The sequence below is a fragment of the Pristis pectinata genome, chromosome 5, assembly GCF_009764475.1.
Source record: "Pristis pectinata isolate sPriPec2 chromosome 5, sPriPec2.1.pri, whole genome shotgun sequence".
NCBI classification, from domain to species: Eukaryota; Metazoa; Chordata; class Chondrichthyes; order Rhinopristiformes; family Pristidae; genus Pristis; species Pristis pectinata.
In genome coordinates, this window is record NC_067409.1 from 106,777,371 (window position 1) to 106,803,641 (window position 26,271).

Below are 26,271 nucleotides of genomic sequence, written 5' to 3' on the forward strand. Positions count from 1 at the left end.
TGTGATTGTGATATAGCTATTACAGAAACATGGTCGGGCAACAGGCAGGACTGGCAGCTCAGTGTTCTGGGGAACCGATGCTTCTGGTGTGACAGAGGTGGAGGTAAGAGAGGAAGGGCAGTTGCACTATTGATTAGGGAGAACATCACAGTAGTACTTAGAGAATATCCCATTTGGGTGGGGGGGGGGGGGGAGCGACATCCAGTGAGACCACATGAGTAGAAGTAAAAATGGGGTGATTACTTTCTTGAGACTATACTATAAACTCCCCTATAGCGAAGAAGTTTGTCTAAGGTTACAGCAAGATAAAGATCAAATGGGAAAGTTGGGCCAAGGAATGGCAGATGGAATTTAACTTAGGTATATGCAAAGTAATGCATATTAGGAAGTTAAAGCAGGACAGGACAGGACAGGACATACACAGTGGATGGCAAGGCCTTGGGGAATGTTGTAGAACAGAGAGACCTAGCAGTACAAGTACATAGTTTTCTGAAAGTGGCAGCACAAGTAGACAGGGTGGTGAAGAAGGTATGTGGCATGCTCACCTTCACTGACTGAGGCTATGATCATAAGAGTTGGGATGTCATGCTGCAGTTGTGCACAGTGTTGATAAGGCTGCACTTGGAATATCGTTTGCAATTCTGGTCACCGCACTGCAGAACAGATGTGATTAAACTTGAGTGGGTGTTGAAAAGATTCACAAGGATGTTGCCTGGATTAGAGGGCTTGGGTTGTAAGGAGAGATGGAATAGGCTGTGTCTGTTTTCCCTGGAGCGAAGAAGGCTGAGAGATGACGTGACAGAGGTATACAAAATTAAGAAAGGCATAGATAGGGTAGATGGCCAGAGTCTGTTTCCCATGGTAGGGGTGTCCAAAACTAGAGGGCACGGGTTCATAGTGAGAGGGAGGAGGATTAAAGGGGATCCGAGGGGTAACGTTTTCATACAAAAAGTAGTTGGATCTGGAATGAGGTGGTAGAGGCAGGTACAGTAATGACATTTAAGAGGCATCTGGACGGGTACTTGAATGAGCAAGGCATAGAGGGATATGGAATTAATGCAGGCAAGTGAGGTAAGTATAGATTGGCAAGATGGTCAGCATAAATGTGGTGGACCAAAGGGCCTATTTCTGTGCTCTACAACTCCATGAATCTATGACTCCATGTAGAGGAGATTTTGCTGGAAACATGTACAAATGTATTAGTACCTACTCTCAGTTTCCACTCCCTTTTTGGGTGGGTCTTACAGTGTTATAACTGAGGTTGAGAATTTGTCCTCATGCCAGCTATGTTTATATTGTTATCACTAAGTCCTGTTTTATTTCTTTCTACAAGTAGCTGTACATCATTGTGTACTCTTGTCAAATCAGAGAGCTTAATTTCCAGTAATCATGTTCACTGGCACAATGTATTGAATGATGGCAGACTGAAACTGATTTTGCCATAAGCACTGACATATCTTGGTCCCAACCAGAATCAAAACTACCTCATCTGCAAAAGTTACACGCAGCTTTGACTGCACTGGGCATATCAAGGAAGCTCAAAGTTGTGGGACAACCTCATCTGCACTTCGTGCAATTCTGCAATGCAGTGAAAGATTTCCTTTATTGAATGCTTCTGCACACTCTCCTCTTCCTTGCTTCATCTTCTATCCTGGTGCACATTGGCTAACGGAGGGCTATCTACACTGAAGTCCATCATTGCAAACCTGGGTGAAAAAAGTTGCATGGAACAGACCTGTCTGACTTGTAAACTAACTTTTGCAGCCTAACCTCTCTTTAAGGTCTTATGGGCAAAACCTCTGAACAATCAATGGAAACCAGTATCTCCAACTTGATTATTATGATAAGAATTTCAAGTGAGTCATACTTAAGGAAGAGAAGAATTGCATTTACCCCACACATCACACACAATTACTGTGGTGTACATTGGTGTTAAAATATATCTGATTGATCTTGGTAGTGAATTTCTCACATGGATGCATTGTGCTATGCATTTTCCAGGAAGCTTCCATACTTCATCCCTACTTTTTACTATGAAGTAGACCTTTGTTTACTTTCATTTGTTTAGCATTGAAGAAGTACGTAAGAGATAAAGATTGATTTTGGGGAGAATGCAGTTGTAATTATGAGAAAAGGATAAGATCGTTTATGGAATGCCATATTAGATCTAGTATTAGGAAATGAATCGGGTCAGGTGACAGATCTCTCAGTGGGTGAGCATTTGGGGGACAGTGACCACCACTCCCTAACCTTTAGCATTGCCACGGACAAGGATAGGAGCAAAGAGGACAGGAAAATATTTAATTGGGGAAGGGCAAATTATGAGGCTATAAGGCTAGAACTTGTGAGTGTGAATTGGGATGACATTTTTGAAGGGAGATGTACTATGGAGATGTGGTCATTGTTCAGGGATCTCTTGTAGAGTGTTAGGGACAAATTTGTCCTGGTGAGGCAGAGTAAGAATGGCAGGGTGAAGGAACCATGGTTGACAAGAGAGGTGGAACATCTAGTTAGGAGGAAGAAGGCAGCATACATAACGTTTAGGCAGCAAGGATCAGATAGGTCCCTTGAGGAATATAGGGCAGCAAGGAAGGAACTTAAGAAGGGGCTGAGGAGAGCAATAAGGGGACATGAAAAGGCCTTGGCGAGTAGGGTTAGGGAAAACCCCAAGGCATTTTTCACTTATGTGAAGAGCAGAAGGATGACGGGAGTAAAAGTAGGACCGATTAGGGATAGAGGTGGGAAGATGTGCCTGGAAGCTGTGGAAGTGGGTGAGGTCCTCAATGAATACTTCTCTTCAGTATTCACCAAGGAGAGGGGCCTTGATGACGCTGAGGACAGTATTGGTAAGGTTAATGTTCTAGAGCATGTTGATATCAAGAGAGCATGTGTTGGAGCTGTTAGAAAATATTAGGACAGATAAGTCCCTGGGGCCTGATGGAATATTCCCCAGGCTTCTCTGTGAGGCGAGGGAGGAGATTGCTGAGCCTTTGGCTAGGATCTTTGAGTCCTCGTTGTCCACGGGATATGGTACCGGAAGATTGGAGGGTGGCAAATGTTGTCCCCTTATTCAGAAAAGGTAGTAGGGATAGTCCAGGGAATTATAGACCAGTGAGCCTTACATCTGTGGTGGGCAAGCTGTTGGAAAGGATTCTTAGAGATCGGGTCTATGGGCATTTAGAGAATCATGGTCTGATCAGGGACAGCCAGCATGGCTTTGTGAAGGGCAGACCATGTCTCACAAGCCTGATAGTGTTCTTTGAGGAGGTAACCAGACAGATTGATGAAGGTAGTGCAGTAGATGTTTGACAAGGTTCCACATGGTAGGCTTCTTCAGAAGGTCAGAGGGCATGGGATCCAGGGAAGCTTGGCTGTGTGGATTCAGAATTGGCTTGCCTGTAGAAAGCAGTGGATTGTGGTGGAGGGAGTGCATTCAGATTGGAGGGCTGTGACTAGTGGTGTCCCATAAGGATCGGTTCTGGGACCTCTGCTTTTTGTGATTTTTATTAACGACTTGGATGAGGGGGTAGAAGGGTGGGTTGGCAAGTTTGCAGATGACACAAAGGTTGGTGGTGTTGTGGATAGTGTAGAGGATTGTCGAAGATTGCAGAGGGACATTGATAGGATGCAGAGTTGGGCTGAGAAGTGGCAGATGGAGTTCAATCTGGAGAAGTGTGAGGTAGTACACTTTGGAAGGACAAGATCCAAGGCAGAGTACAAAGTTAGTGGCAGGATTCTTGGTAGTCTGGAGGAGCAGAGGGATCTGGGGGTCCATATCCACAGATCCCTAAAAGTTGCCTCACAGGTGGATAGGGTAGTTAAGAAAGCTTATGGGATGTTAGCTTTCATAAGTCGACGGATCAAGTTTGAGAGCCGCAAGGTAATGATGCAGCTCTATAAAACTCTGGTTAGACCACACTTAGAGTACTGTGTCCAGTTCTGGTCGCCTCATTATAGGAAGGATGTGGAAGCATTGGAAAGGGTGCAGAGGAGATTTACCAGGATGCTGCCTAATTTAGAGAGTATGCATTATGATGAGAGACTAAGGGAGCTAGGGCTTTACTCTTTGGAGAGAAGGAGGATGAGAGGAGACATGATAGAGGTGTACAAAATATTAAGAGGAATAGATAGAGTGGACAGCCAGCGCCTCTTTCCCAGGGCACCAATGCTCAATACAAGAGAGCATGACTTTAAAGTAATGGGTGGGAAGTTCAAGGGAGATATCAGAGGAAGGTTTTTTACCCAGAGAGTGGTTGGGGCATGGAATGCGCTGCCTGGGGCGGCGGTGGAGGCAGGTACATTGGTCAAATTCAAGAGGTTACTAGATAAGCATATGGAGGAATTTAAAATAGAGGGATATGTGGGAGGAAGGGGTTAGGTAGTCTTAGGTGAGGTTTAAAGGTCGGCACAACATTGTGGGCCGAAGGGCCTGGTCTATGCTAATCAGTCAATGCGATATGTATCTTGAATGTGATGTAATCATAGCATATTCTAATAAAATCTCAAGATATTCAGTACTTGTAGTCTTTCCTGTTTTACAGGAAATACAGTTCTAAAAGCGTACTATTTAGTCCATGGCTATATAATTATAAGTGTACGTGCACTTTATTGTACATACATATATAATAAAGAATTTTAATTTTTGTCGGTATTTATTTTAATTATCAGTAATTCAGTACTAAATTTCTCGCATATTTTATTCTGCAGTGGGATAAAATCATATACAGTGCGTGAAATTTTGCGAAGGCGCACTTGCAAGTTTGTGCATTCATTGTGCAAAGCATGATGCATTAAAAGCCTGCACAAAAAGAATCCTTATTGTAGCTAAGCGAAAAATCTCCTGTTTTGCACAATCCAAGGGAGAATGGCTGTTGAAAGGGAATTTTCTTTTCTAGCAAAGGCGGAAGCAGTAGGAGGAGCGGATCTTAGAATTTATTTGACGCCATGTGACTCGGGCACTGTAGTCCCAGCACGAACCGAGGTAAGGAGGCGGGCGCGGGTTGTGCGAGTGCCGGCGAGGCAGAGCCGAGGAGAGCGGGTGAGTGGAAGGTGGTCGCTAGTAGCGGCGCCACGCCTGGAACACTGCGAGCAGCAAGTCGAACGTTGACACTGTAGCAGTCGATCGCCATAGCTGGAAATTGCAACATGCCGAGTGCATAGGACCAGCGCCCAGTCAGTACTCGGTGCGGCTTGGTGCTTCAGAACAATCTGCTCAATTCATTTCGTTGTGTTTTTTTTGGCCTTTTCGTTTGTATCTGCCTGATCAGACATCATACTTGTGGCTACGATTTTAAATCAAGGGACAAACTGCTACAGTAGCGTTTTAACCGACAGGATTTTTTAAAATCACTATTTGTTAGCTGGTAGTTGGGCTCCTGTTTTTCAGCTTGGCTGGTGTATTTAAAAAAAAACATGAAATGAAAATAAGTCTCACGAATGTGGAAGTTGTAAGTAGCAGGATTCAAGATCCATGCAGTTCACTTCTTGAATGTGCAATGGCTTTAATTAAACCAGTGCTGGAAATTGAGAAATTATGTGGGAAAAAAAATACTGCAGTCTGAAATGAAAACCGAAAATGCTGTCAGCGGGTCAGGCAGCAGCTATAGAAAGGAAAAGTTAGTTTTCAGCCCTTTATTAGAACTGGAAAAGTTCTACTACCTCATTACTAGGAAGTTGTTCCATGCACAACTCAAAGTAATTTCAGCAGTATGTGTGGCAATTGATTTTCTTTTATAACAGTGAAGATGGTAGTTACAGGGATTGCATGTCAAATGCATGTCCAAAATTTTTTATCCATTTCTTAGAGAGGGTGTTTCTCAGGTAATGTTAAGACGAAATATTCATGGTCAGTCAACATCTTGTTCATAAATGAACCCAGTAAAAATGTTAACACAAGAATTTTGGAAGAAATGAAAAATGCATTACTGCCAAGCTGATCCCTGACTCATCTGAGTCCTTGTCCACATTCTTGATGAGAAGTGATGACTGTGTTTCCCGTCTCCTATCCTTGGTCCAGTGGTTTTGTGGCAGACATCTTTTTACCATTGCCACAGCCAAGATAATTTTAAATTGGTGATTGAACTGTGGACATGTATGGTTTCCACATCCCACTGAGGGATAAGAAAAATGGAACCTTTTGTTTTCAAGGACAACAGCATGAAAAAAGTTACATTTTTAAAACCAAAAAATGTTATTTAAACACAGCACTAGTTTTCCCAACAAATTCTCCTCTGGTCACTTCTGCATTTAATTTCCCCTACCTGTCAGACTTGACTTTTAAAAGATGTCTACTCTTTTATAAACTGTGTTTTTGTTCTCGAGAGGAATTATTTTTTAACACCGTATTTGAGCAGGCTATGACTGCTTGAGGTTAAGATAATTCTGGGCAGTTAGTGATAAAGAAACATTTTTGTTGTATACTAGTATTTTAAAAACAAAATCAAATAATGCTGCAAATACATGGGTATGACAGCTTCTGTACCAGAGAAAATGGACTTTCTAGGTGTGGAGGAGACTGAGGTGGGCACCTGATAGATGTATGCAAAATTTTGAAAGGCATAGATGGAATAAGAGGACATGGGTGTAAGGTAGAAGTAAGAGGATCAGAGGGGATCTGAGGAAAATATTTTCTATGGAGTCATGAAGTCTCACATAGCACAGAAACAGGTCCTTCGCCCCAACTCATCTGTGCTGACCAAGGTGCCTACCTGAGCTCGTCCCATTTAGCTGCGTTTGGCCTGTATCTTTCTAAGCCTTTCCTGTCTACAGTATATACTTGTCTAAATGTCTTTGTAATTGTACCCACATTTACCACTTCCTCTGGCAGCTCGTTCCATATACTCCTCACCCCCTGCATGAAAAACTTGTCCCTGGGTTCCTGTTTAAATCTTTCCCTGTTACCTTAAAAACATATGCCATCTAGCTTTAGACTCCATACATGGGAAATAGACTGACCATTCACCTTATTTATGCCCCTTGTGGTTCTATATCACTTGATAAGGTTATCCTTCAGCCTCCCTCTCTCCAGTGAAAAAAGTCTCAGCCTGTCCAGTCTCTCCTTATAACTCTATCTAGTCCCAGCAACATGCTTGTGAATCTTTTCTGTACCCCTTCCAGCTTCATGACATCCTTCCTATAGCTAGCAGAACTGCACACAATACTCCAAGTGCAGTCTCACCAACATCCTGTACAGCTGTAACCTGACATCCCAACTCTTGTACTCAGTGCCCTGACCAATGAGGGCAAGTGTGCCAAAGGCTTTCAGGGAACTATGTACTTGTACCCCTAGGTCCCTCTGTTCTCCAGCACTCCCCAAGGCCCTGCCATTCACTGTGAAGCCCTGCCCTGGTTTAGCTTCCCAAAATGTAACTCTTTGCATTTGTCAGAGATTTCACCTGCCATTCTTTGCCTCACTTTCCCAGTTGGTCTAGATCCTGTTGTAATCTTAGATAACTGTTCTCACTGTCCACTGTACCACCAATTTTGGTGTCATCCACAAACTTGACAATCATACCACCTACTTTCTCATCCAAATCGTTAATATAGATAATAAACAGCAAGGTACCCTGCACGGATCCCTGCAGCATACCACTGGTCACGAGCCTTGAATCTGAAAAATAATCCTTCACTACTACCCTCTACCTCTTACCACCTAGCCAATTTTGTATTCAATTGACTAGTTCACCTTGGATCCCATGTAATCGAACCTTCCAGACCAGCTTACCATGCGGGACCTTGTCTAAGGCCTTACCACGTCTACTGCTCTGCCCTCGTCATTCCTCTTGGTCGCTTCTTCAAAAAAACCAGAGGATTGTTGAAACCTGGAACAAACTGCCTGAGAAATTGGGGGAAGTGGGTATTCTCTCATCATTTAAAAAGTGTCTGGATAAATACTCAAATTGCTAAGGTGTATGCTAAGATGGACCAAGTGCTGTTGAATGGGATTAGTGTAGGTCAAAGTCATATGCACAAGTACATGTATGCACAGGTGCAATGAAAAACTGACTTGCAGCAGCATCACAGGCACATAGCATCATATAAGCAACATTCAGACGAAAAACAGAAATTAAACTTAAATTATTACACAATTTTTACAAGAAAGAACACAATTAGAACAACAAAAAAAAACCAGTTCATTTTAGTGCAAAGTGATCTGAGTGGTCATAGTGTTGCTAAACTGTAGTGATTAGGGTTTTGCCAGTTGGTTCAAGAACCTGATGGTTGAACGGAAGTAGCTGTTCTTGAACCTGGTGGTGTGGGACTTCAGGCTTCTGTACCTCCTGCCAGAAGATGGCATGGCCCAGGTGGTGGGGATCTATGATGATGGATGTTGCCTTCTTGAGGCAGTGCCTCCTGTAGATACTGCCAATGGGGGGGTGGGGGGGGGAAGGGATGTGCCTGTGATATATTGGGCAGAGTCCACTACTCTCTGCAGCTTCTTGAGTTCCTGCACATTTGAATTGCTGTACCAGACCATGATGCAACCAGTCAGGATACTTTCAACAGGACATCTGTAGAAGTTTGTTAGAGTGTTCGGTGACAAGCCAAACCTCAGCCTCCTAAGAAACAAAGACACTGGCGCATACGTAATGGTAGGTGTGGGCCAAAGTGTTTCTGAACTGGATGACTGTGACTTTGACACTTTGTTCCTGTGGCCTGGGTTTAACTTCAGAATCAGATTTATTGTCACTGACTTATGCAGCTGAAATTCCAATGATTAGGGCCTGCCCGCTGACTGAGTACAAGATAATTATAGGGAGTCTGGATATCCTGCTCACGTTAATTTGATATAAATTGGTCTTCTTGCTTGACGTAAAAACAGAATGGCTGCTGTGGGCAACCAGCAAAATGGAAGCTGTCCTTGGGTCAGAGCTGAGGCCTGTTGGAATAAACTGTGTGCTTTCCACAACATCTGTCTCTGTTGTCCCTGACCTGAGAATGCTAAATGCTTCCATGGGGTGCCTGAAATAAGGATGCGATCCCCAGTCAGTTCCAAATTTACCACGAAAAGACATCTTTATTAGTCACATGTACATTGAAACACACAGTGAAATACATATTTGCGTAGAGTGTTCTGGGGGCAGCTCGCAAGTGTCGCCACGCTTCTGGCGTCAACATAGCATGCCCACAACTTCCTAACCTGTATGTCTTTGGAATGTGGGAGGAAACCAGAGCACCTGGAGGAAACCCACGCAATCATGGGGAGAACGTACAAACTACTTACAGACAGTGGCTGGAATTGAACCCGGGTCACTGGCGCTGTAATAGCATTTTATTGTAACATTTTAAGATTCTCTGCATCAGAATTGAAAGCTGAAATGGAGAAAGGCAAGTTAGTGCAGGAATTGAAAGTTAGCAGCCAGCTACAGAAAATGCTGCACATGGCTAGAACGATGGTGAGCACCAAAAATACCATTCCACATTTAGAGGAAGTACTTATGAATGAAAACCAATACTTACTCGTCCTGGATGCCATTCTTGATATGGCCCTCACTTCCTCTCCCATGTCTAAAAGGTATAGAGTTGAACAGGTATGGCAAGGTGACGTTCCACTGTCAGCTCTTGTTGGACCATGCGGCACTCTTGATGCCCTCAAATTCCAAAACGACAGGTTCATCGTGGAATGCAAAGATAACTCTGGGATTTTTTTTGTCCTCTTTATTAATGTCATTAAGGTGATTTAAACCTGCTACAATATTCTACCTTAGCTGCATTTATAGCAGTGCATTAACTATTGTTGTTTTTATTTATTTTGAAAAATTAGAAGACTCATTTAATAAAAATCTAATCCACAATGGGCTACTCCTCTGGCAGAACTTCACAGCCTTGTGAAGTTTCTATTTGGGAGCCTCAAGCACACATTAAACAGTTGGCCTGAAATTTTGGGGGCCAGAGCAGGTTGAACTTGGAGCTTGGCCTTGACTTTACCTGTGCTCATAGAAAGATCTTGCATTGGTTGGGCCTTCCAAATTACATCATGAATTGTTGCTTCTCCCTCACTGGGCTGTCTGGAACTCAAAATAAGGGATCATCCATTCAAGACTGAGATGAGAAAACATCTTTTCACCCAAGGATAACGGATCTTTGAAATTCTCCATCAAAAATGGCAATGAAGGTTCATCTGATCGGTATATTCAAGACAGATTGACAGATTTTGACGTATACTTGTAACTAATGCAGGGACGTGATACTGAGGCAAAACATCAGTCGAGATCTTATTGAATGGCAGAGTTGCCATGAAGGTCTGAATGGGTTTTTCCTGCTTCAGTTTCTCATGTTCTTATTCATAACTGAATAATTACTTTTGAAACAATTATATAAACATGATGACTAATCTGACCATAGCACTCTCCCACAAGATGGGAAACTAAATATTTTTTAATGTAGTGTAAGGGCTATTAGTGAGGATGTTGAAACCTACTTGCTTTCCTTTGAATATTAATACCATGGAATATTGTGTCCCCTTCAGAGCAATGTTATTATCCCATGTGAATGCAAATTGAGGAAACATACAGATATTATTATGGACCTTCTGAATGCCTTGTGACTTTCTCCTGATATACACCGTGCATGGGCAAAGAGTATGCTGAACTATTAAAACCGTACATTCAAATAGTGACACAGTGGTGCAGCTGAAAGTACTATTTCCTCACAGTTCCAATGATCTGGGTTCAATCCTGACCTCTGGTTCTGTCTGTATGGAGTTTGCATGCTCTCCCTATGACTGCTTGGATTTCCCTTGGGTGTTCCGATTTCCCCTCTCATTCTAAAGATATGCTGGTCAGTTCTGGCCTAGCACATCTGAAGATATTCAGATCTTGGGACCATTGGATAAAAGGTGGTCCATTACCATTTTTCCTTCCCAGCGTTATGTGGTTGATTAATCTTTGGTTTGGATACTGTTCACTTCACTAATTATCACTATTGAATTGGATCCAGTCTTTGCGCAGTTAGCGCAGACTAGAAGTAAACTGAAAGATTTCCTGTTTATGTCAGCTTCACTGCTAATATGTTAAGCCTTCAGGGCAATTGATTCTTCTGAAATTATATTCAGGATCTGGATAATGGATTACATTCTTGCTCTTTTTCTTTATATTGTTTTTTTGAGTGACCTTTGAATTTTAAATTACTATATTTCTTTTCTCTACTTTTTCCATCTTTCAGGGAACTGAGTATAGGCGTTGGGACGTTAAGTGCAGTGTACAAGATGTTGGTGAGGCTGCATTTATAGTATTGTGTGCAGTTTTGGTTACGCTGTTATAGAAAAAACATCATTAAGCTGGAAAGAGTGCAAAGAAGATTTATGCGAATGTTGCCAGGACTCAAGGACCTGAGTTGTAGGGAGAGGTTGGGCAGGCTAGGAGTGAAAGAGAGTGAGGGGTGACCTTATAGAGGTGTGTAAAATCATGAGGGGCATAGATAAGGTGAATGCACACAGTCTTTTCCCCAGGGAAAGGGAATCAAAAACTAGAAGATACGGGTTTAAGGTGAGAGTGGAGAGATTTAAAGGGGATCTGAGGGGCAACTTCTTCAGAGAGAGGGTGCTGCGTAAGTGGGATGAGCTGCCAGAGAAGGTTGTTGAGACAGGTGCAATAACAACATTTAAAAGACATTTGGACTGGTACATGGATAAGAAAGGTTTCGAGGGATATGGGCCAAATGGAACTAACTTAGACGGGCATCTTGGTTGGCATGTGTTACGGACTCAGTGAAAGTCCCTTTAAGATAGAGAGTGTGTGTGTATGTGTGTGTGGGGCGTGCTTACGTCAATAGAAGATAAAGGATGTAATGACGTTGTTGAAGAAGTTAGAAGAAGGAGAGAGAGAGAGAGAAGGGAGAGAGACACCAGCCTGCTAGTTTTCTCTATCGATGGATGAGAAACAATAACTGTGTCTGCCACTGAAATCCATGTATGGAAGTTGGAAGTAATCCGGTGGAGTTCACTTTGTTGCTGACCTGTAGAAGGAAACAGGTATTTGTGTGGACGACCACGATTCGGATGCTTTTCGGGGTGAGGAAGTCACTACCGAGTAAACACTGGAGTGTCGTTTGGGTTCCATCGTGGAACATTTGGATTTTGTATTTACTCTCTCTATGTTTCTCTACGTCTACGTCTTATCTTCAGACAACGGTGGTTGTTGAAGAAGCCCTTGCTCATGTTTCACCTTATGGATTGCGGAACTGAACTTTAAGAACCATTCCTGAACTGGGAGTTTTGGACTTTGTCACACACACACACGAAGAGTTTAGTTTTTGGGGTTAACGTTCAAGGTTTAACATTTTTGAATTCTAACATACTAACATTTTTACTTCTATTTTACGTATTATCATAAGTAGTGATTAATAAAATAGTTTTTAACACTGAATCATGCTCAGTGTGGTTCTTTTGTTGCTGGTTCGTGACACATGGATGAGTTGGGCTGAAGGGTCTGTTTCCGTGCTGTGTTATTCTGACTCTTTGACCTGCTTGCAGTGTGATAGTGGTGGCTTCTGTTAATGCGTCACCTCACTGAAAATTAAGTGACAACCAGTGCGACAGGACAAAAAGATGTCGTCGACTTAATCCCAGTGCCATCGCCACCAGTTTAAAGGGCTCTACTTTCCACCTTTCTCCATGGCATTATATGGGGTTCCTGCAAGTTAATGAATGAATTTGTACCACAGATTATTTCTGGTTCCATTTCAATTTGCCATGTTGCCTTTTAATGTCTTTAATTTAACAATCAGGAATTATGGAAGACTGCTACACTTCGGGAGACCGAATTTGAAGGCAGAATACAAGGTTAATGGCAGGACTCTTAGCAGTGTGGAGGAACAGAGGGATCTTGGGGTCCACGTCCATAGATCCCTCAAGGTTGTCGTGCTGGTCGATAGGGTTGTTAAGAAAGCATATGGTGTGCTGGCCTTCATTAGTCAGGGGATTGAGTTCAAGAGCCACAAGATGATGTTGCAGCTCTTATAGAACTCTAGTTAGAGCACACTTGAAGTATTGCATTCAGTTCTAGTTGGCTCATTATAGGAAGGATGTGGAAGCTTTAGAGAGGGTGCAGAGGAGATTTACCAGGATGCTGCCTGGATTGGAGAGCATGTCTTATGAGGATAGGTTGAGTGAGCTAGGGCTTTTCTGTTTGGAAAGAAGGAGGATGAGAGGTGACTTGATAGAGGTGTACAAGATGTTAAGAGGCATAGATCGAGTGGACATTCAGAGACTTTTTCCCAGGGTGACAATGGCTAACACAAGGGAACATAATTTTAAGGTGATTGGAGGAAGATATAAGGGGGATGTCAGGGGTAAGTTTTTTTTACACAGAGAGTGGTGGGTGCATGGAACGCACTGCCGGCAGAGGTGGGGGGGCAGATGCATTAGGGAAATTTAAGAGACTCTTAGACACATGAATGATAGAGAAATGGAGGGCTATGTGGGAGGGAAGGGTTAGATAGATCTTAGAGCAGAATAAAATGTTGGCACAACATTGTGGGCCGAAGGACCTATACTGTGCTGTAATGTTCTATGATAAATGTTTTATTTTTAAACACTCTTTCTGGCTGCCATTATTGCAGTGTTTACATTTTTAGAGAAAACAGATAACACAATTTAGGATGTGAGGTCATTTTTCAGGAGGGAATTGTCTCAAAATGCATTTCGAGCAGGAGCTAACCTAAAGTTGGTTAGCTGCTCCAGCTCGTGCTGTATTGTTTTAGCAATCCAATGGCAATCACAGATGTTGTAAATAGGGGAGCTTCCATTTTGAACAGGTTCTCAATAATGGCATGCCTTTTAGTGATACCTGTTCCTAGCATGATGGAATTGCTCTGAGCTGGCATAGACTCATGAGCAACGGAAGAGGGGAATCTGATTTTGTTCTTTCTGAGAGCAGGGCCCTGGAGTTCTTGAGAGTGATGTGACTCAATGGACCCATCATGTAGGTCCCTCTGGGGGTGAAACAAAAGTAGAGTTCACAATATGCAAATGATAAAGTTTTAATATTTGGTATCTTCTGATTTCATAGAACCAGAGAACGAGACAAGTGGTTAGAGTCCGGTAGTGAGTGCATACCAGACTCTAACTGCATGTCTCATTTCTTAAAAAAAAGTTTTTTCCTCATGTGAGTTTTGGTTCTTTTGCCAATCACTGCCAATCGGAATGGTTTCTCTCTGTGCACACTGTCTGTACTTTTCATATTTTGTAACAATGTAGAAGGAGGTAATCCAGCCCATTGAGTTTATGCCAACTCTCAGAGCAATTCCATCATTCCCATTTCCTGGTAACCTATTCTCTCTGCAATGCCCATCAACCCCACCCTGATTCTCCTCCTCTCAACTATACCGGGATTTCACATTTACCAGATGATCTATTAACCAGCATGTCTTTGAGATGTGGGAGGAAACTGGAGCATCGGGGGGAAACCCATGTAGTCATAGGGAGAAAGTGCAAACTCCACATAAGACAGCACCTGTGGTCAAGGTCGAACATGGTTTGCTGGAGCTATGAGACAGCAATACTATTTGCTGTGTTACCCATGATTTGGCAATTAATAAATATTCTGAATTGCTCAATGTTCAATGTTTCCTGAACATTGTATCAATACTCGTAAGCTTCTGCTTTTCAAAAAAAAAATTCAATTTTATTTTTTCAAAATCAGTACTGTTCACCTCCCAAATTTCCCAACCTTGTTTCATCAAACCTTGTCTAATTTAGGAGTGTCTAATGTAATATTAGGCCAAATCCCCAATTTTTGAAAGTGCTTTTCCTGGATTTCTTTGTTTTGGTGGCATTCGATCCAATCTGGGTCTTCCATCGTTGCTGACTGCTCTCTTTATACAGTTAACGTTGTTTGTCACTAGGAATATATAGGTGAGTCTGGTGCTGGCCAATTCAAGTGGGGCCTTAAATAACTGAAATTAAAACAGAAAAGTTTGGAAATATTTAGCCTGTCAGGAAGCATTCAGTGGAGAGAAAAACAGTAAATGTTTCAGGTCAATAACCTTTTAGAACTGAGGATAACTATTGGGAAGTTAGTCATTGACCTCATCTTTCTAAACTGGTTGTCACCATTTAATTAAACACTGGTTCAAACATTGGATTTTTTGTCTCCTTGCATGTTGTGTACGAGATAGATTTGCAAAAGTGGATTTACTGGGGAATACATGCAGTCTTGCATGCAGCTAGTTTTGTAATAATGTTATCTAGTTCAGTTCCAAGGTTCAGGAAGTATTTTTTTCCTGATGGTTCAAATTGCAGTGGATATTTGAGTTCTAAGTATTGTAAACTTTCACTGATTTGTGTGATAGCTTACAGGCCTCAAATAAAGATTCCATTTTAGACCACTTTCTTTGAGGCTTAAGTCTACGATGAAAATGTTTTCTATAATTCTGAAGGCCTGCTGGCAATTCTGTGTTGCTGTCTCAAGTTAATTGATAAATGAATCTAACCATTTATACAGCCAGAACAGTTGCTGCTGTATACAAGAAGAGAATTCTTTCTGATGAATGTGATCTTATTCTTAATTCTGAATGTGATTTGTTTCTTCAGTTTAGTAAATCAAAATAGGAAGTTGTGAACTTGCTGGCCAACTGAACTTTGATCAGTTTAACCTGATTACTGACTGATGTCAATAATGCAGAACAAGATCATTGCAAATCTGAGTCTTTTTTTTAATGTTCCACCTGTTTTTCTGTTCTGTTGACCTAGTGGACACAGCATCAGGGTCATTTTGTAATTAATAGCAGGATCTTAGTTCCAAATTTTCTTTATATTAAAGTTTTCAAGCCTTATTATGTGCTGAATCTTTGGTCTTCTCATGTAAACAACGCCACCAAACCCAGAACATCCAACAAGGGAAATTTGAAAGATAGTTTAATACAAAAGGTGTTTAAAAACGTTCTTTTGTATTAATGATTTTTTTTCAGATTGTTCTACTCTAATTGGTCTAATTCCTTCTGACACAGGTTTTTCTGATTTTGGTGCTAAAAATAAGAACTTTAAAAAAAAGTGTAAAAACTAAAGTTTTTGTCTGCCGTATCCTGTCTGTATTTAGTTTTTATATTAAAAACCTAAAGTTCAGGTTGTTAATATAAAAACTACAAACCTAAACTTTAGGTTTTTCCCTTATTTTGTTGTATGTTAATTGAGTTCAAATTATACCTAACTGTATTCAATATTTTTATGTCTGGAGTGTCTTGTCTTCCGTGCTGTGTTATGGTGCAGTAAAATTGTTAATGCAGCCCTGGAGATTAATTATCAAGCTAACCAAGATGACCTTTTAAAGAACTAAATGTGATCTGTTGACCAATTTTATGTATGCACATAAATCTTTCTGGGTGGGTGTTCACAACTGTAAATATTTGACAATAGCAACAATCTGTAGATTTGAGGTTGACTAAAAATATGACTCGAGCTCATTGTAGCTGAAGATTTTCTAATTGACTATTTATTAATAGCTGAATTAATAACTTGCCACCTAAATTAGTTTGGTTTATCCAGCTGTGTTCTTATTTCCCCAGTTAAACCATGCTTGCCCTTTAACAGCAAATGTACCTTTTGGTTATGTGATGCTGTTTTTGGTTGGTAAATGTTGAATTAAATGTTCAATGAGCTAACTTATTGAACGTAATTTTTTAAAATTATTGAATGTGCTTTGAACCTGGAGTCCAGGGTAGATAGAACCATGTAATGAGGGCAAATTCTATTTCCTAAAAGCAAACAAAATGGGTTTTTATGACAATCCTTACACTTTGTTTTGTAAACCATCACTGTATGTTGGTACAAGTCAATATACTGCCTGGATTTTGCAGTCAGCGGCATAGAAGGAACTCCAGTTATTCATTAACAAACACTTCCCCACGGACTTTCAGTGGACTCTGCATTTGGAACAATTAGTGAGCAAAAGCACTGGATCAGGGCATCTTGATATGGAAATTGCAAACAGGGTGTGCACTTGTGTATTTCCCCAGTCAATGAGATGGCACAATTGTTACTGAGATGAGTCAGAGTCTGAACCAAGAAATGTCTGAAAGGTTGTCGAACTGGAATATTAACTGTGTTTTGCTTTCCGGAGGTACTGTTGAGCCTGTTAAGTGTTCGTATTTTTCAAAATTTCAGCATCCAATACATTTTTCTGTTATTTCAGGAAGTGGTAGAATGGTTAATTAAACAGAAGGTGAAGGGTAATTCCTAGTGTTAGAGAAAGGTAGCTTGGCAGTGGTTAAGAATTGATATGCCATTTAGACTAACACTGGAATGGACAATGTTTTTCTGGTGTGTTTGTGTATCATGTAAGTACAGCAATGTCACGCTGCCTTTTGTATATTTGAGTGCAAAGTCTCTAGGTGTGATACTGTTGTGCTATGGAGGATAAGGCCAATTTGGACTGCAACTTCCTGATCTGCACCTTTTAAGAACATACCCAAGCAGTGAAAGCAATCGGATTTTGGCAAAGCTAAGTGATTCCATCACCAATGAGTTAGATGAAAGCTCTGCATTCAGTTGTGAATAGCAGTGGACAGCTAATAAAGGCACTGTAAGTGTCAATATCCTCAGTAACCATTGTCTTACCAGGACCATAATAATGCTGAAGTTGGTTTTCACCCATTTTGATTTTCTCCACTTGATATAAAGTAAAGGAGGAACAGGGAAGTGATCGAGGAAAAGGCAGGTAGAATACGAGAGTTAATTGTCGAGCAACTTAAAACAGACTTCAAAACCTTTTATAGCTCTGTGAAAAGGAAATATAAGCAAAGCTAACGCGAATCCCTTATTGAAATTTTCATTGGGGAAGAGAAATTAAACAAATATTTTGTGTCCTCCCTCAAAGAAGACACAGAAAACCACCAGGAAATAGTGGAGAGCTACATGTTTAGAGTCAATCATCTAAAAGAAATTAGAATTAGTTCTTTTTTTAAAAATAAAAGTTTTAGTGAAATTAATGAGACTGAAAGCCAATAAATTCCCAGAACCTGCATCCCAAGGTTTTGAAATTGATCCCTGCAATGGAGATTTGTCCTCAAGGGGCCTAAACTCTCTTGCATTTAGAAGAATGGGATGTGACCTGACTGAAGCATGGAAAATTCTTACTGGGTCTGACAAGCCAGTTGCAATATTGATGCTTCTCCCCATGGGTGTGCCTAGAACCGGAGGTCATAATCTCAGCATCAGGGGAACACCAATCATTTTCTCACCCAGAGGATAGTGAATCTTTGGATATCTCTATTCCAGAGGACTGTGAATGCTCAGTTTGATATAGCTAGCGATTAGAACATAGAACAGTATAGCACAGGAACAGGCCCTTTGGCCCACTGTGACTATGCGGAGCTTGATGCCAATCTAACCTAATCTCATCCGCCTACACATGGTCTGTTCAAGTGTCTATCTAAATTCCTCTAATCACTTCTATTGTATTTGCTTCTACCACATCCTCTGGCAGCATGTTCCAGGCACCCATCCCTCTCTGTGGGGGGAGAATAAACTTTCAAAAACCTGCTTTGCAAATCTCTTGTAATCTTGCCCCCTCTCACTTTAAACCTAGACCCTTTAATATATCAGCTCACCTCTCAGCCTCCAATGCTCCAGAGAAATAATCTAAGTTTGTTCAGCCCCTCCTTACAGCTAATGCACTCCAATCCTGGCGAGATCCTCTTCTGCACCCTCTCCAAAGCCTCCACATCCTTCCATTAGTGTGACTGGAACTGCACACAATACTCCAAATATGGCCTAACCAAAGTTTTATGCAGCTGCAGCTTGACTTCCTGACTTTTACATTCAATGCCCCAACCAATAAAGGCCACTTTCAGGGACCTATGGACTTGCACCCCAAGATCCTCTGCATATCAATGCTCCTAAGGGTCCTGCTGTTTGCTGTATACTTCCTTCTTGCACTTGACCTCTCAAATTACAACACCGTACATTTATCTAAATTAAACTCAATCTGCCATTTCTTCTCTCAAATTTCCAACTGATCTTTACTCTGCTGTATCCTCTGACAACCTTCCTCACTATCCACAACTCTGCCATATTTTGTGTCATCTGCAAACTTACTAATCAGACCAGCTACATTTTCATCCAAGTCATTAATATGTATTACAAACAACAGAGGTCCCAGCACTGATCCTTGCAGAACTGGTCACAGACCTCCAGTCAGAAAAACATCCCTACACCACTACCTTCTGCCTTCTATGACCAAGCCAATTTTGGATCCAATGCACCAACCCACTGTGGGTCACATGTAACCTAATCTTCTGGACCAGCCTACCATTAGGGGCTTTGTCAAATGTTTTACTAAAGTTCATGTAGACAACATCCACTGCCTTTCCCTCATCAACCACCTTCGTTATTTCTTCAGAAAAACTTAATCAAATTTGTGAGACAGGACCTCCCCTGCATAAATCCATGCTGAGTAACCTAATTACTTCATGCTTATCCAAAGAATCCTGTCCCTAAGAATCTTCAATAATTTCCCACCACCGATGTAAGGTGGTTTCTTAAGCTTGTTTTGTTTTCTTAAACAAAGGAACAACACCCGCTGTTCTCCAATCTTCTAGCACCTCGCCTGTGCCTGAAGAGGATGCAAAGATCTGTCAATGCTTCAATAATCTCCTTCCTCGCTTCCTTCAGTAGCCTAAGGACTTATCCACCTTCATGTCTTTCACACCACCACCACCACCACCTGAATATTGACATTCCCTAGAATATGAACATAACCCCCTTTGATCTCACCATCATCCATATCCTTCCCCGTGATGAATACCAATGTGAAGTACTCATTAGGGACATCATCCACTTCCTCTGGCTCCACACATAAAGGCCATCCTTTGTTCTTGAGTGGATCCACCCTTTCCCTTGCTACTCTCTCGTTCCTAATAGATGTATAAAATGCCTTGTGGTTTTCATTAATCCTACTTGCCAAGGAGATTTCATGGCCCCATTCAGCCCTCCTAATTTGTTTCTGTCCTGTTTCCTTTATATTCCTCGAGGACCTTCTCTGACTTCAGTTTCCTGAACCTTGCATATGCTTCCTTTTTCTTTTTGACTAAACTTGCAATATCTCTTGTCATCCAAGTTTCCTGAACCTTGCCATCCTCATTGTTTATCCTCGCAGGAACGTGCCAGACCTGAACTCCAATCAACCAACTGCCCTTTAAAAGACTCCCATATGTCACATGTGGATTTATCCTCAGACAGCCACTCCCAATCTACCTTTTTCAGTTCCTGCTTCATACTGTTGTATTTACCCTTCTTCAAATTTAGCATATGCACATGAGGACCAATATTATTCTTATCCATAACTATATTAAAACTTAAGAAATTATGGTCACTTTTCCCAAAATGCTCTCCCCCTGAAGCTTCAATCACCTGGCCAGACTTATTCCCAAAGGTAAGGCCCCATCTGTATTTAGACTCTCTCCATATTGTTTCATACGGCCTTGCTGGATGAGTCCTTCAAGATGGAGCATTTCCCCTAATGAGTAATGCAACTCCCTCACCTCTTTTACATCTCCTTCTGATGTTTAACCCTCTTTGGCATGAAAGGAGCTCAAGGGAGATGGGGTTAGTAGAGGAAAGTGGTGCTGAGGTAAAAGCTACGATATTGATTGGCAAAGCAGGCCCAAGGAATGAACGGCCTGCTTCTGTTTCTTGTGTTTGTATGCAAGAGGTGCAGCAAAGGTTTGGCACTTAATGAGATCTGGGCAGTGCTGAAGACTTGTACCTCAGGCCCAGCAGTGCCTATGGCCAAGTTGCCCCAGTATAGCCATAAGTGTTCCAGCCACAAAATCTAGATAAATTGACTTCCTGTCCCACCAGCCTACTCTTAGTCATAGGAAAGTGAGGGAAGGTGATATCAGAGGCACAAGAGATCTGGAGGAGGAGGAATCTGGTAGGAGAGGTCAGTGGACCGTGGAATAAAGGGAAGGAGATTGGGAATGGGCAAATCGTGAGGGTAGGGCAGGGGTAAGGGAGGGGGCCACAGGAATGAGGAAAAAACAAAGGTGGGGGGGAACAGAGGGGTCCTGGTTTCCCTCTCACATTGCTGCTTTAGTTTAAAGAACTTTCTTTCAGTGGAGAATGACTGTCCTCGAGCATCGGAGCAGCACACCTGACTATGTATGCATTAAAGATCCTGGTAAATGCGAATTAGAATTGAGCGAGAAACTCTCCACCATCTGAAGTCGTACCTCGCACAAAGGAAGGCGATTATGGTTCGTAGACGCCGATCACTTTGGTCCCAGGATATCACTGCAGAAGTTTTCATTGAGTCCTAGACCCAACCATCTTTGGCTGCTGCTTCATTCGCCTTGCCTTCACATTAAAGTCAGATAGAAACAGAACATAGAAAACCTACAGCACAATACAGGCCCTTCGGCCCACAAAGCTGAGCCGAACATGTCCCTACCTTAGAAATTACTAGGCTTACCCATAGCCCTCTATTTTTCTAAGCTCCATGTACCTATCCAAAAGTCTCTTAAACAACCCTATCGTATCCACCTCCACCACCGTTGCCGGCAGCCCATTCCACGCACTCACCACTCTGAGTAAAAAAAAACTTACCCCTGACATCCCCTCTGTACCTACTCCCCAGCACCTTAAACCTGTGTCCTCTTGTGGCAACCATTTCAGCCCTGGGAAAAAGCCTCTGACTATCCACACGATCAATGCCTCTCATCATCTTATATACCCCTATCAGGTCACCTCTCATCCTCCGTCGCTCCAAGGAGAAAAGGCCGAGTTCTCTCAACCTGTTTTCATAAGGCATGCTCCCCAATCCTGGCAGCATCCTTGTAAATCTCTTCTGTTGTGGCACTTCTGCTGAAGATTGTGGAATATTTATTTCCACCTGCAATTTCTCCGGCAGTGAAGCAGTCTGTGCAGACTGTGTGCATGTGGAGGGCATTAGACAACATTCAGACTTGCACTAATATGTGCCAAGCAACATTCATGCCACATAGTGCCAGGCAACACCATCTCTAAGCACTAATATCACATCCTGAGGGTTATTGTGACCAGAAATTTGTTGTACCAGTTATGCAATAATATGGCTGCTGGAAGTCAGATGCTGGATGTCCTTCAGTGAGTGGCTCACCTCCCAACTCTTCACAAGCCTTTCCAACATCTGCAAGGTACAGTATGATGGTATGCCCTCCAGATGCACCCTGTAGCAACACTTAATATCTCAACGTCATCCAGGACAAAGCAGCTGTATTGACTGGCACTCTGCCTACAAGTTTATGATTTCATTCCCTCTGTGACCAGTTGGAAACAGATTGTTCAGGTCTCTTGTATATTTATTTTCTACAGTCCATCTTTTTTGATGTCAAAATTGTTCTAAATCAAAGTTTTACTAACAACATATACTATTGAAGCTATGGAATAAAATCTGCAGTGCCAGTAAGACAGTAAATTAACATTGATTATACCTCAGTAGAATCAACGCAAGTACAATCCATTTTGAGTTTAGCAAGCTACCTTTTCTTGGCATATTTATGGAATATAACATATTCGGTCATTGATTTTCAGATTTCTTTTTCAGGAAACCACCTGCAAATGTTAGCTCATTCTCGAAGATCCACCGTTTCTCCTTTCTTGCAAATCAATAACTACCAAAATAAGCTATATTTTTGGCAGTAAAAGATTGTTATTGGCTTGCACTGATTCATAGATATGCCCTTTATACAATGTAACTTGGGTGATACCTTGCTTCAGTGTACATGGTGTGCTGCTACCTCAGTTAGACTTCAGGAGTGGGAGTACTAATGAAATCAGGGCTAAAAGAGGTCATTTTAGCTTTGTGTGTAGAGACAGTGCTGACGTGCTGGGAACCTGGTGTAAACCCCTACCCTCCCAGTCGTTGCATGCTGCTATTCTAGCCACCCGGCATGAACTCCTGCCCTTTGCCGACAATCCCACGGCAATGAATTGCCCCACAGCTTAGTTGGGGGAGGTTGTCTTTGAGGGCTGGTTGTGGCATCTTGGTACTAGGTCCCCATTCCCCTATTTTTCATGACCTTAATGCCTCATATAAATGATTTTTCGGGAATGGATCCCCTGTGCAACCTGGGGTTTGACTGTGGGGCCTTTTGCAATCTCTGGGTGGCCAGACTGTTTAAAGTCCAGAAGATAATTGTGTGCCACATCAGGTGGGCTCTTCTGATGTTACTTTGAATTTCAAAGAAGTGACAAGGTCAAGTTGAGCATCTGAGTTTTAAATAACGTGTAAACTTTTCTGGGATGCTAGATTTGACAGTGCAGGATTAAGTAGCTCGTACAGATGAAAGTTGATTCCATAAGCAACAACTTATCTTGTACAGCACCCTTTGACGTAGTAGGATGCCACATGTGCTTCATAGGAGCAATAACGGACAGTTTATGTCCCAAATAGCAGGATGTTAGGACGGGTGACCAAAATCCTGGTTTAAGGAGTAGAGGAGCTGGAGGTCAAAGTCAAGTTTATTGTCATTTGCACAAGTACACATATGCACAGGTGCAATGAAGACTTACTTGCAGCACCATCCCAGTCACATTGAATCATATAAGCAGCATTCACAAGAAAAACATAAATTAAACACAATTTTTACAAGAAAGAACACAATTAGACCAAAAAAAAACAAAGTCCATTTTAGTGCAAAGTGGCTATAGTCTTGCTAAACTGTAGTGATTAGGGTTTTGCCGGTTGGTTCAAGAACCAAATGGTTGAAGGGAAATAGCTATTCCTGCATCTGGTAGTGTGGGACTTCAGGCTTCTGTACCTCCTGCCCGATGGTAGCAGTGAGAAGACGGCATGGCCCGGATGCTGGGGATCTTCGATGATGGATGTTGCCGCCTTGAGGCAGCACCTCCTGTAGATAGCACAGATGGTGGGGAAGGATGTGCCCGTGATGTATTGGGCTGAGTCCACTTCTCTCTGCAGTTTTTTTACCTTCCTGTGCATTTGAATTACTGCATCAGACCATGATGCAACCAGTCAGGACACTTTCGACAGTACATCTACAGAAGTGTGTTAGAGTGTTCGGCAACATGTTTTATTTTGCCCTGAAATGTTCTGGCTTTTGCTTACGTAAAAATGAGTATTTTTAGTAAGTGAAATTTCAACAAAAATAATGCTAGAAAAGCTGTTGGTGTACTGTATCTAGTTTTACAGTTGTGGATTTACTATTCATATTTTATTATGTGTATTATACCTAGAAATTAAGATAATCTGTATGGATTTCTTATCTAGATTTCAACTAGAAGTAATGGAAAACCAGATGAAGAATGAGAGAAAGGTAAGAAGTGTAACTGTTATTATATTTCCCCACATTTAAGTGACTTATAAATCTTTCCAGGGTTGTGGAGTTTGTGTTCTACAGATGTGTTGTGTTCACAAGATCACAAGACAAGGGAACAGAAGTTGGCCATTCGGCCGATCGAGTCTGCTCCAAAGAAAAGGGAAAAAAGAAATGAGAAGTGGGGGGGGGGGGGGGAACGTCTGCTCCATGAGGAAAAAAAAACTATCCTAACCCCAGTTTCCAGCCATATCCCCATATTCCTTGATACCTTGACTAATTAGATATCTATCTATCCATCTCCTCCTTAAACGCCTCCAGTGATCTGGCCTCCACTGCTGTGCGTGGCGAGGAATTCCATAAATTCACTACCCTCTGGCTAAAGAAATTTCTCCTCATCTCTGTTTTAAACCGGTAACGTCTAATTCTAAGACTGTGCCCTCTGGTCCTGGACTCACCCACCAAGGGAAACAGCTTGGCCACATCTACTTTGTCCAGTCCTTTCAACATTTTAAATGTTTCTACGAGGTCCCCTCTCATTCTTCCGTACCCCAGTGAGTACAGTCCAAGAGCTGACAAATGCTCATCATATGTAAGCCCTTTCATTCTGGGAATCATCCTCGTAAATCTCCTCTGAACCTTCTCCAACATCAGCACATCCTTCCTAAGATATGGGGCCCAAAACTGCACACAGTATTCCAAATGAGGCCTCACTAGTGCCCCGTGGAGCCTCATCAACACTTCCTTACTTTTATACACTATACCTCTCGAAATGAATGCCAACATAACATTCGCTTTCCTTACCACCGATCCGACCTGGTGGTTAACCTTTAGGGTATCCTGCATGAGTACCCCGAAGTCCGTTTGTACTTCTGTACTTTGACTTTTCTCCCCTTCTAGATAATAATCTACCCGTTTATTTCTGTTTCCAAAATGTACAACTGCGCATTTCTCAACATTGAATTTCATCTGCCATTTCCTTGCCCATTCTCCTAAACTATCTAGGTCTCTCTGCAACCTTCCTGTCTCCTCAATGCTCCCTACTCCTCCACCTATCTTGGTATAGTATTTCTTGGTTCAGTATTAGGAACACATGGAAATTCTGTACGTCACTATGTGATGAAAACAAAGTTTGAGTTTACAAGCAAGATGCTTTTTAGCCTTGAGTGCCCATATCCAGAAGAAAATTGGATCAAGCCATCCTTTGTGTGCCATGTTAGGCTAGTGAGTTTTAAATCTCAAGTGACAGGAGTCTTGTAAACACACTGTCCACATTCATACACAAGGGGCACTGGCAACAATACAACTCATTTAATGGCAGAATTTATCAGGGAGACTTGGCCACGTTCCAGTTGGCTCTTCATAAGAGTTTTAGAGCCTTTTGAAAATTTCTGTTGATAATCACACTGCCAAGGGTCATCTCCTCCACTTCATCTTAGCTGTGGAGAGCACAATAGGATATTCTGTTGATTGGAACAGAGCTATTGCTGATGACCAAGAAAATTTTCAAAGATTTTTTTAGGTTAACCTTGATTTTTGTTCAACTATACAAATCTAATTCAATCTGTGTTTTTAAAAACACAGCTATGAAAACCTTGCCAATGCATGGAAATTTTACCAGAGTTGAATGTAGTTTAATTTGTTTCTTGGCAAATTTCTTTATCATTGTCAGAATTCCTTTGAAGCTGCTGGCATATCACCATGTCAGGCACAAAGGGTTTGGGCCACTCCATAATATATAAATAATATTTAACAAAGAAGGTAACAAAGTGAAAGTTGGACCTATGTAAAGTCAGATGGGGAATTAGTAATGGAAAATGAGAAGGAAGATGAATTAAACAGATATTTTGCATCCATCTTCACTACAGAGGGTATCAGTAACATCTAAGAATTAGCTGTAAGTCAGCAATTGGTAGAGAGGGATGAACTCGGGGGCTCGGGGGGGGGGGCCGCAAGAAAGATGTGGAGGGGGAAATGCAATCAACATGGAAGTGTTGCTGAGAAATGATTAGAGCTGCA

The 26,271-nt window shown here is 41.8% G+C and overlaps 1 protein-coding gene across 2 annotated transcripts in view; it reads left to right on the forward strand.

Annotated features, from left to right (window-relative positions):
• Positions 1–4,930: 4,930 nt before the first annotated feature.
• Positions 4,931–26,271, forward strand: part of LOC127570926 (sorting nexin-10-like) — a 42,038-nt gene continuing 20,697 nt past the window's right edge. For both annotated transcript variants that reach the window (XR_007956424.1, XM_052016876.1), the window contains exons 1-2: positions 4,931–5,038; positions 24,207–24,252. Coding sequence is in view for 1 of the 2 variants with exons in the window: in XM_052016876.1 (XP_051872836.1) it covers positions 24,223–24,252 (30 nt within the window). In the remaining variant the exon portion in view is untranslated. The remainder of the gene's footprint in view (positions 5,039–24,206; positions 24,253–26,271) is intronic.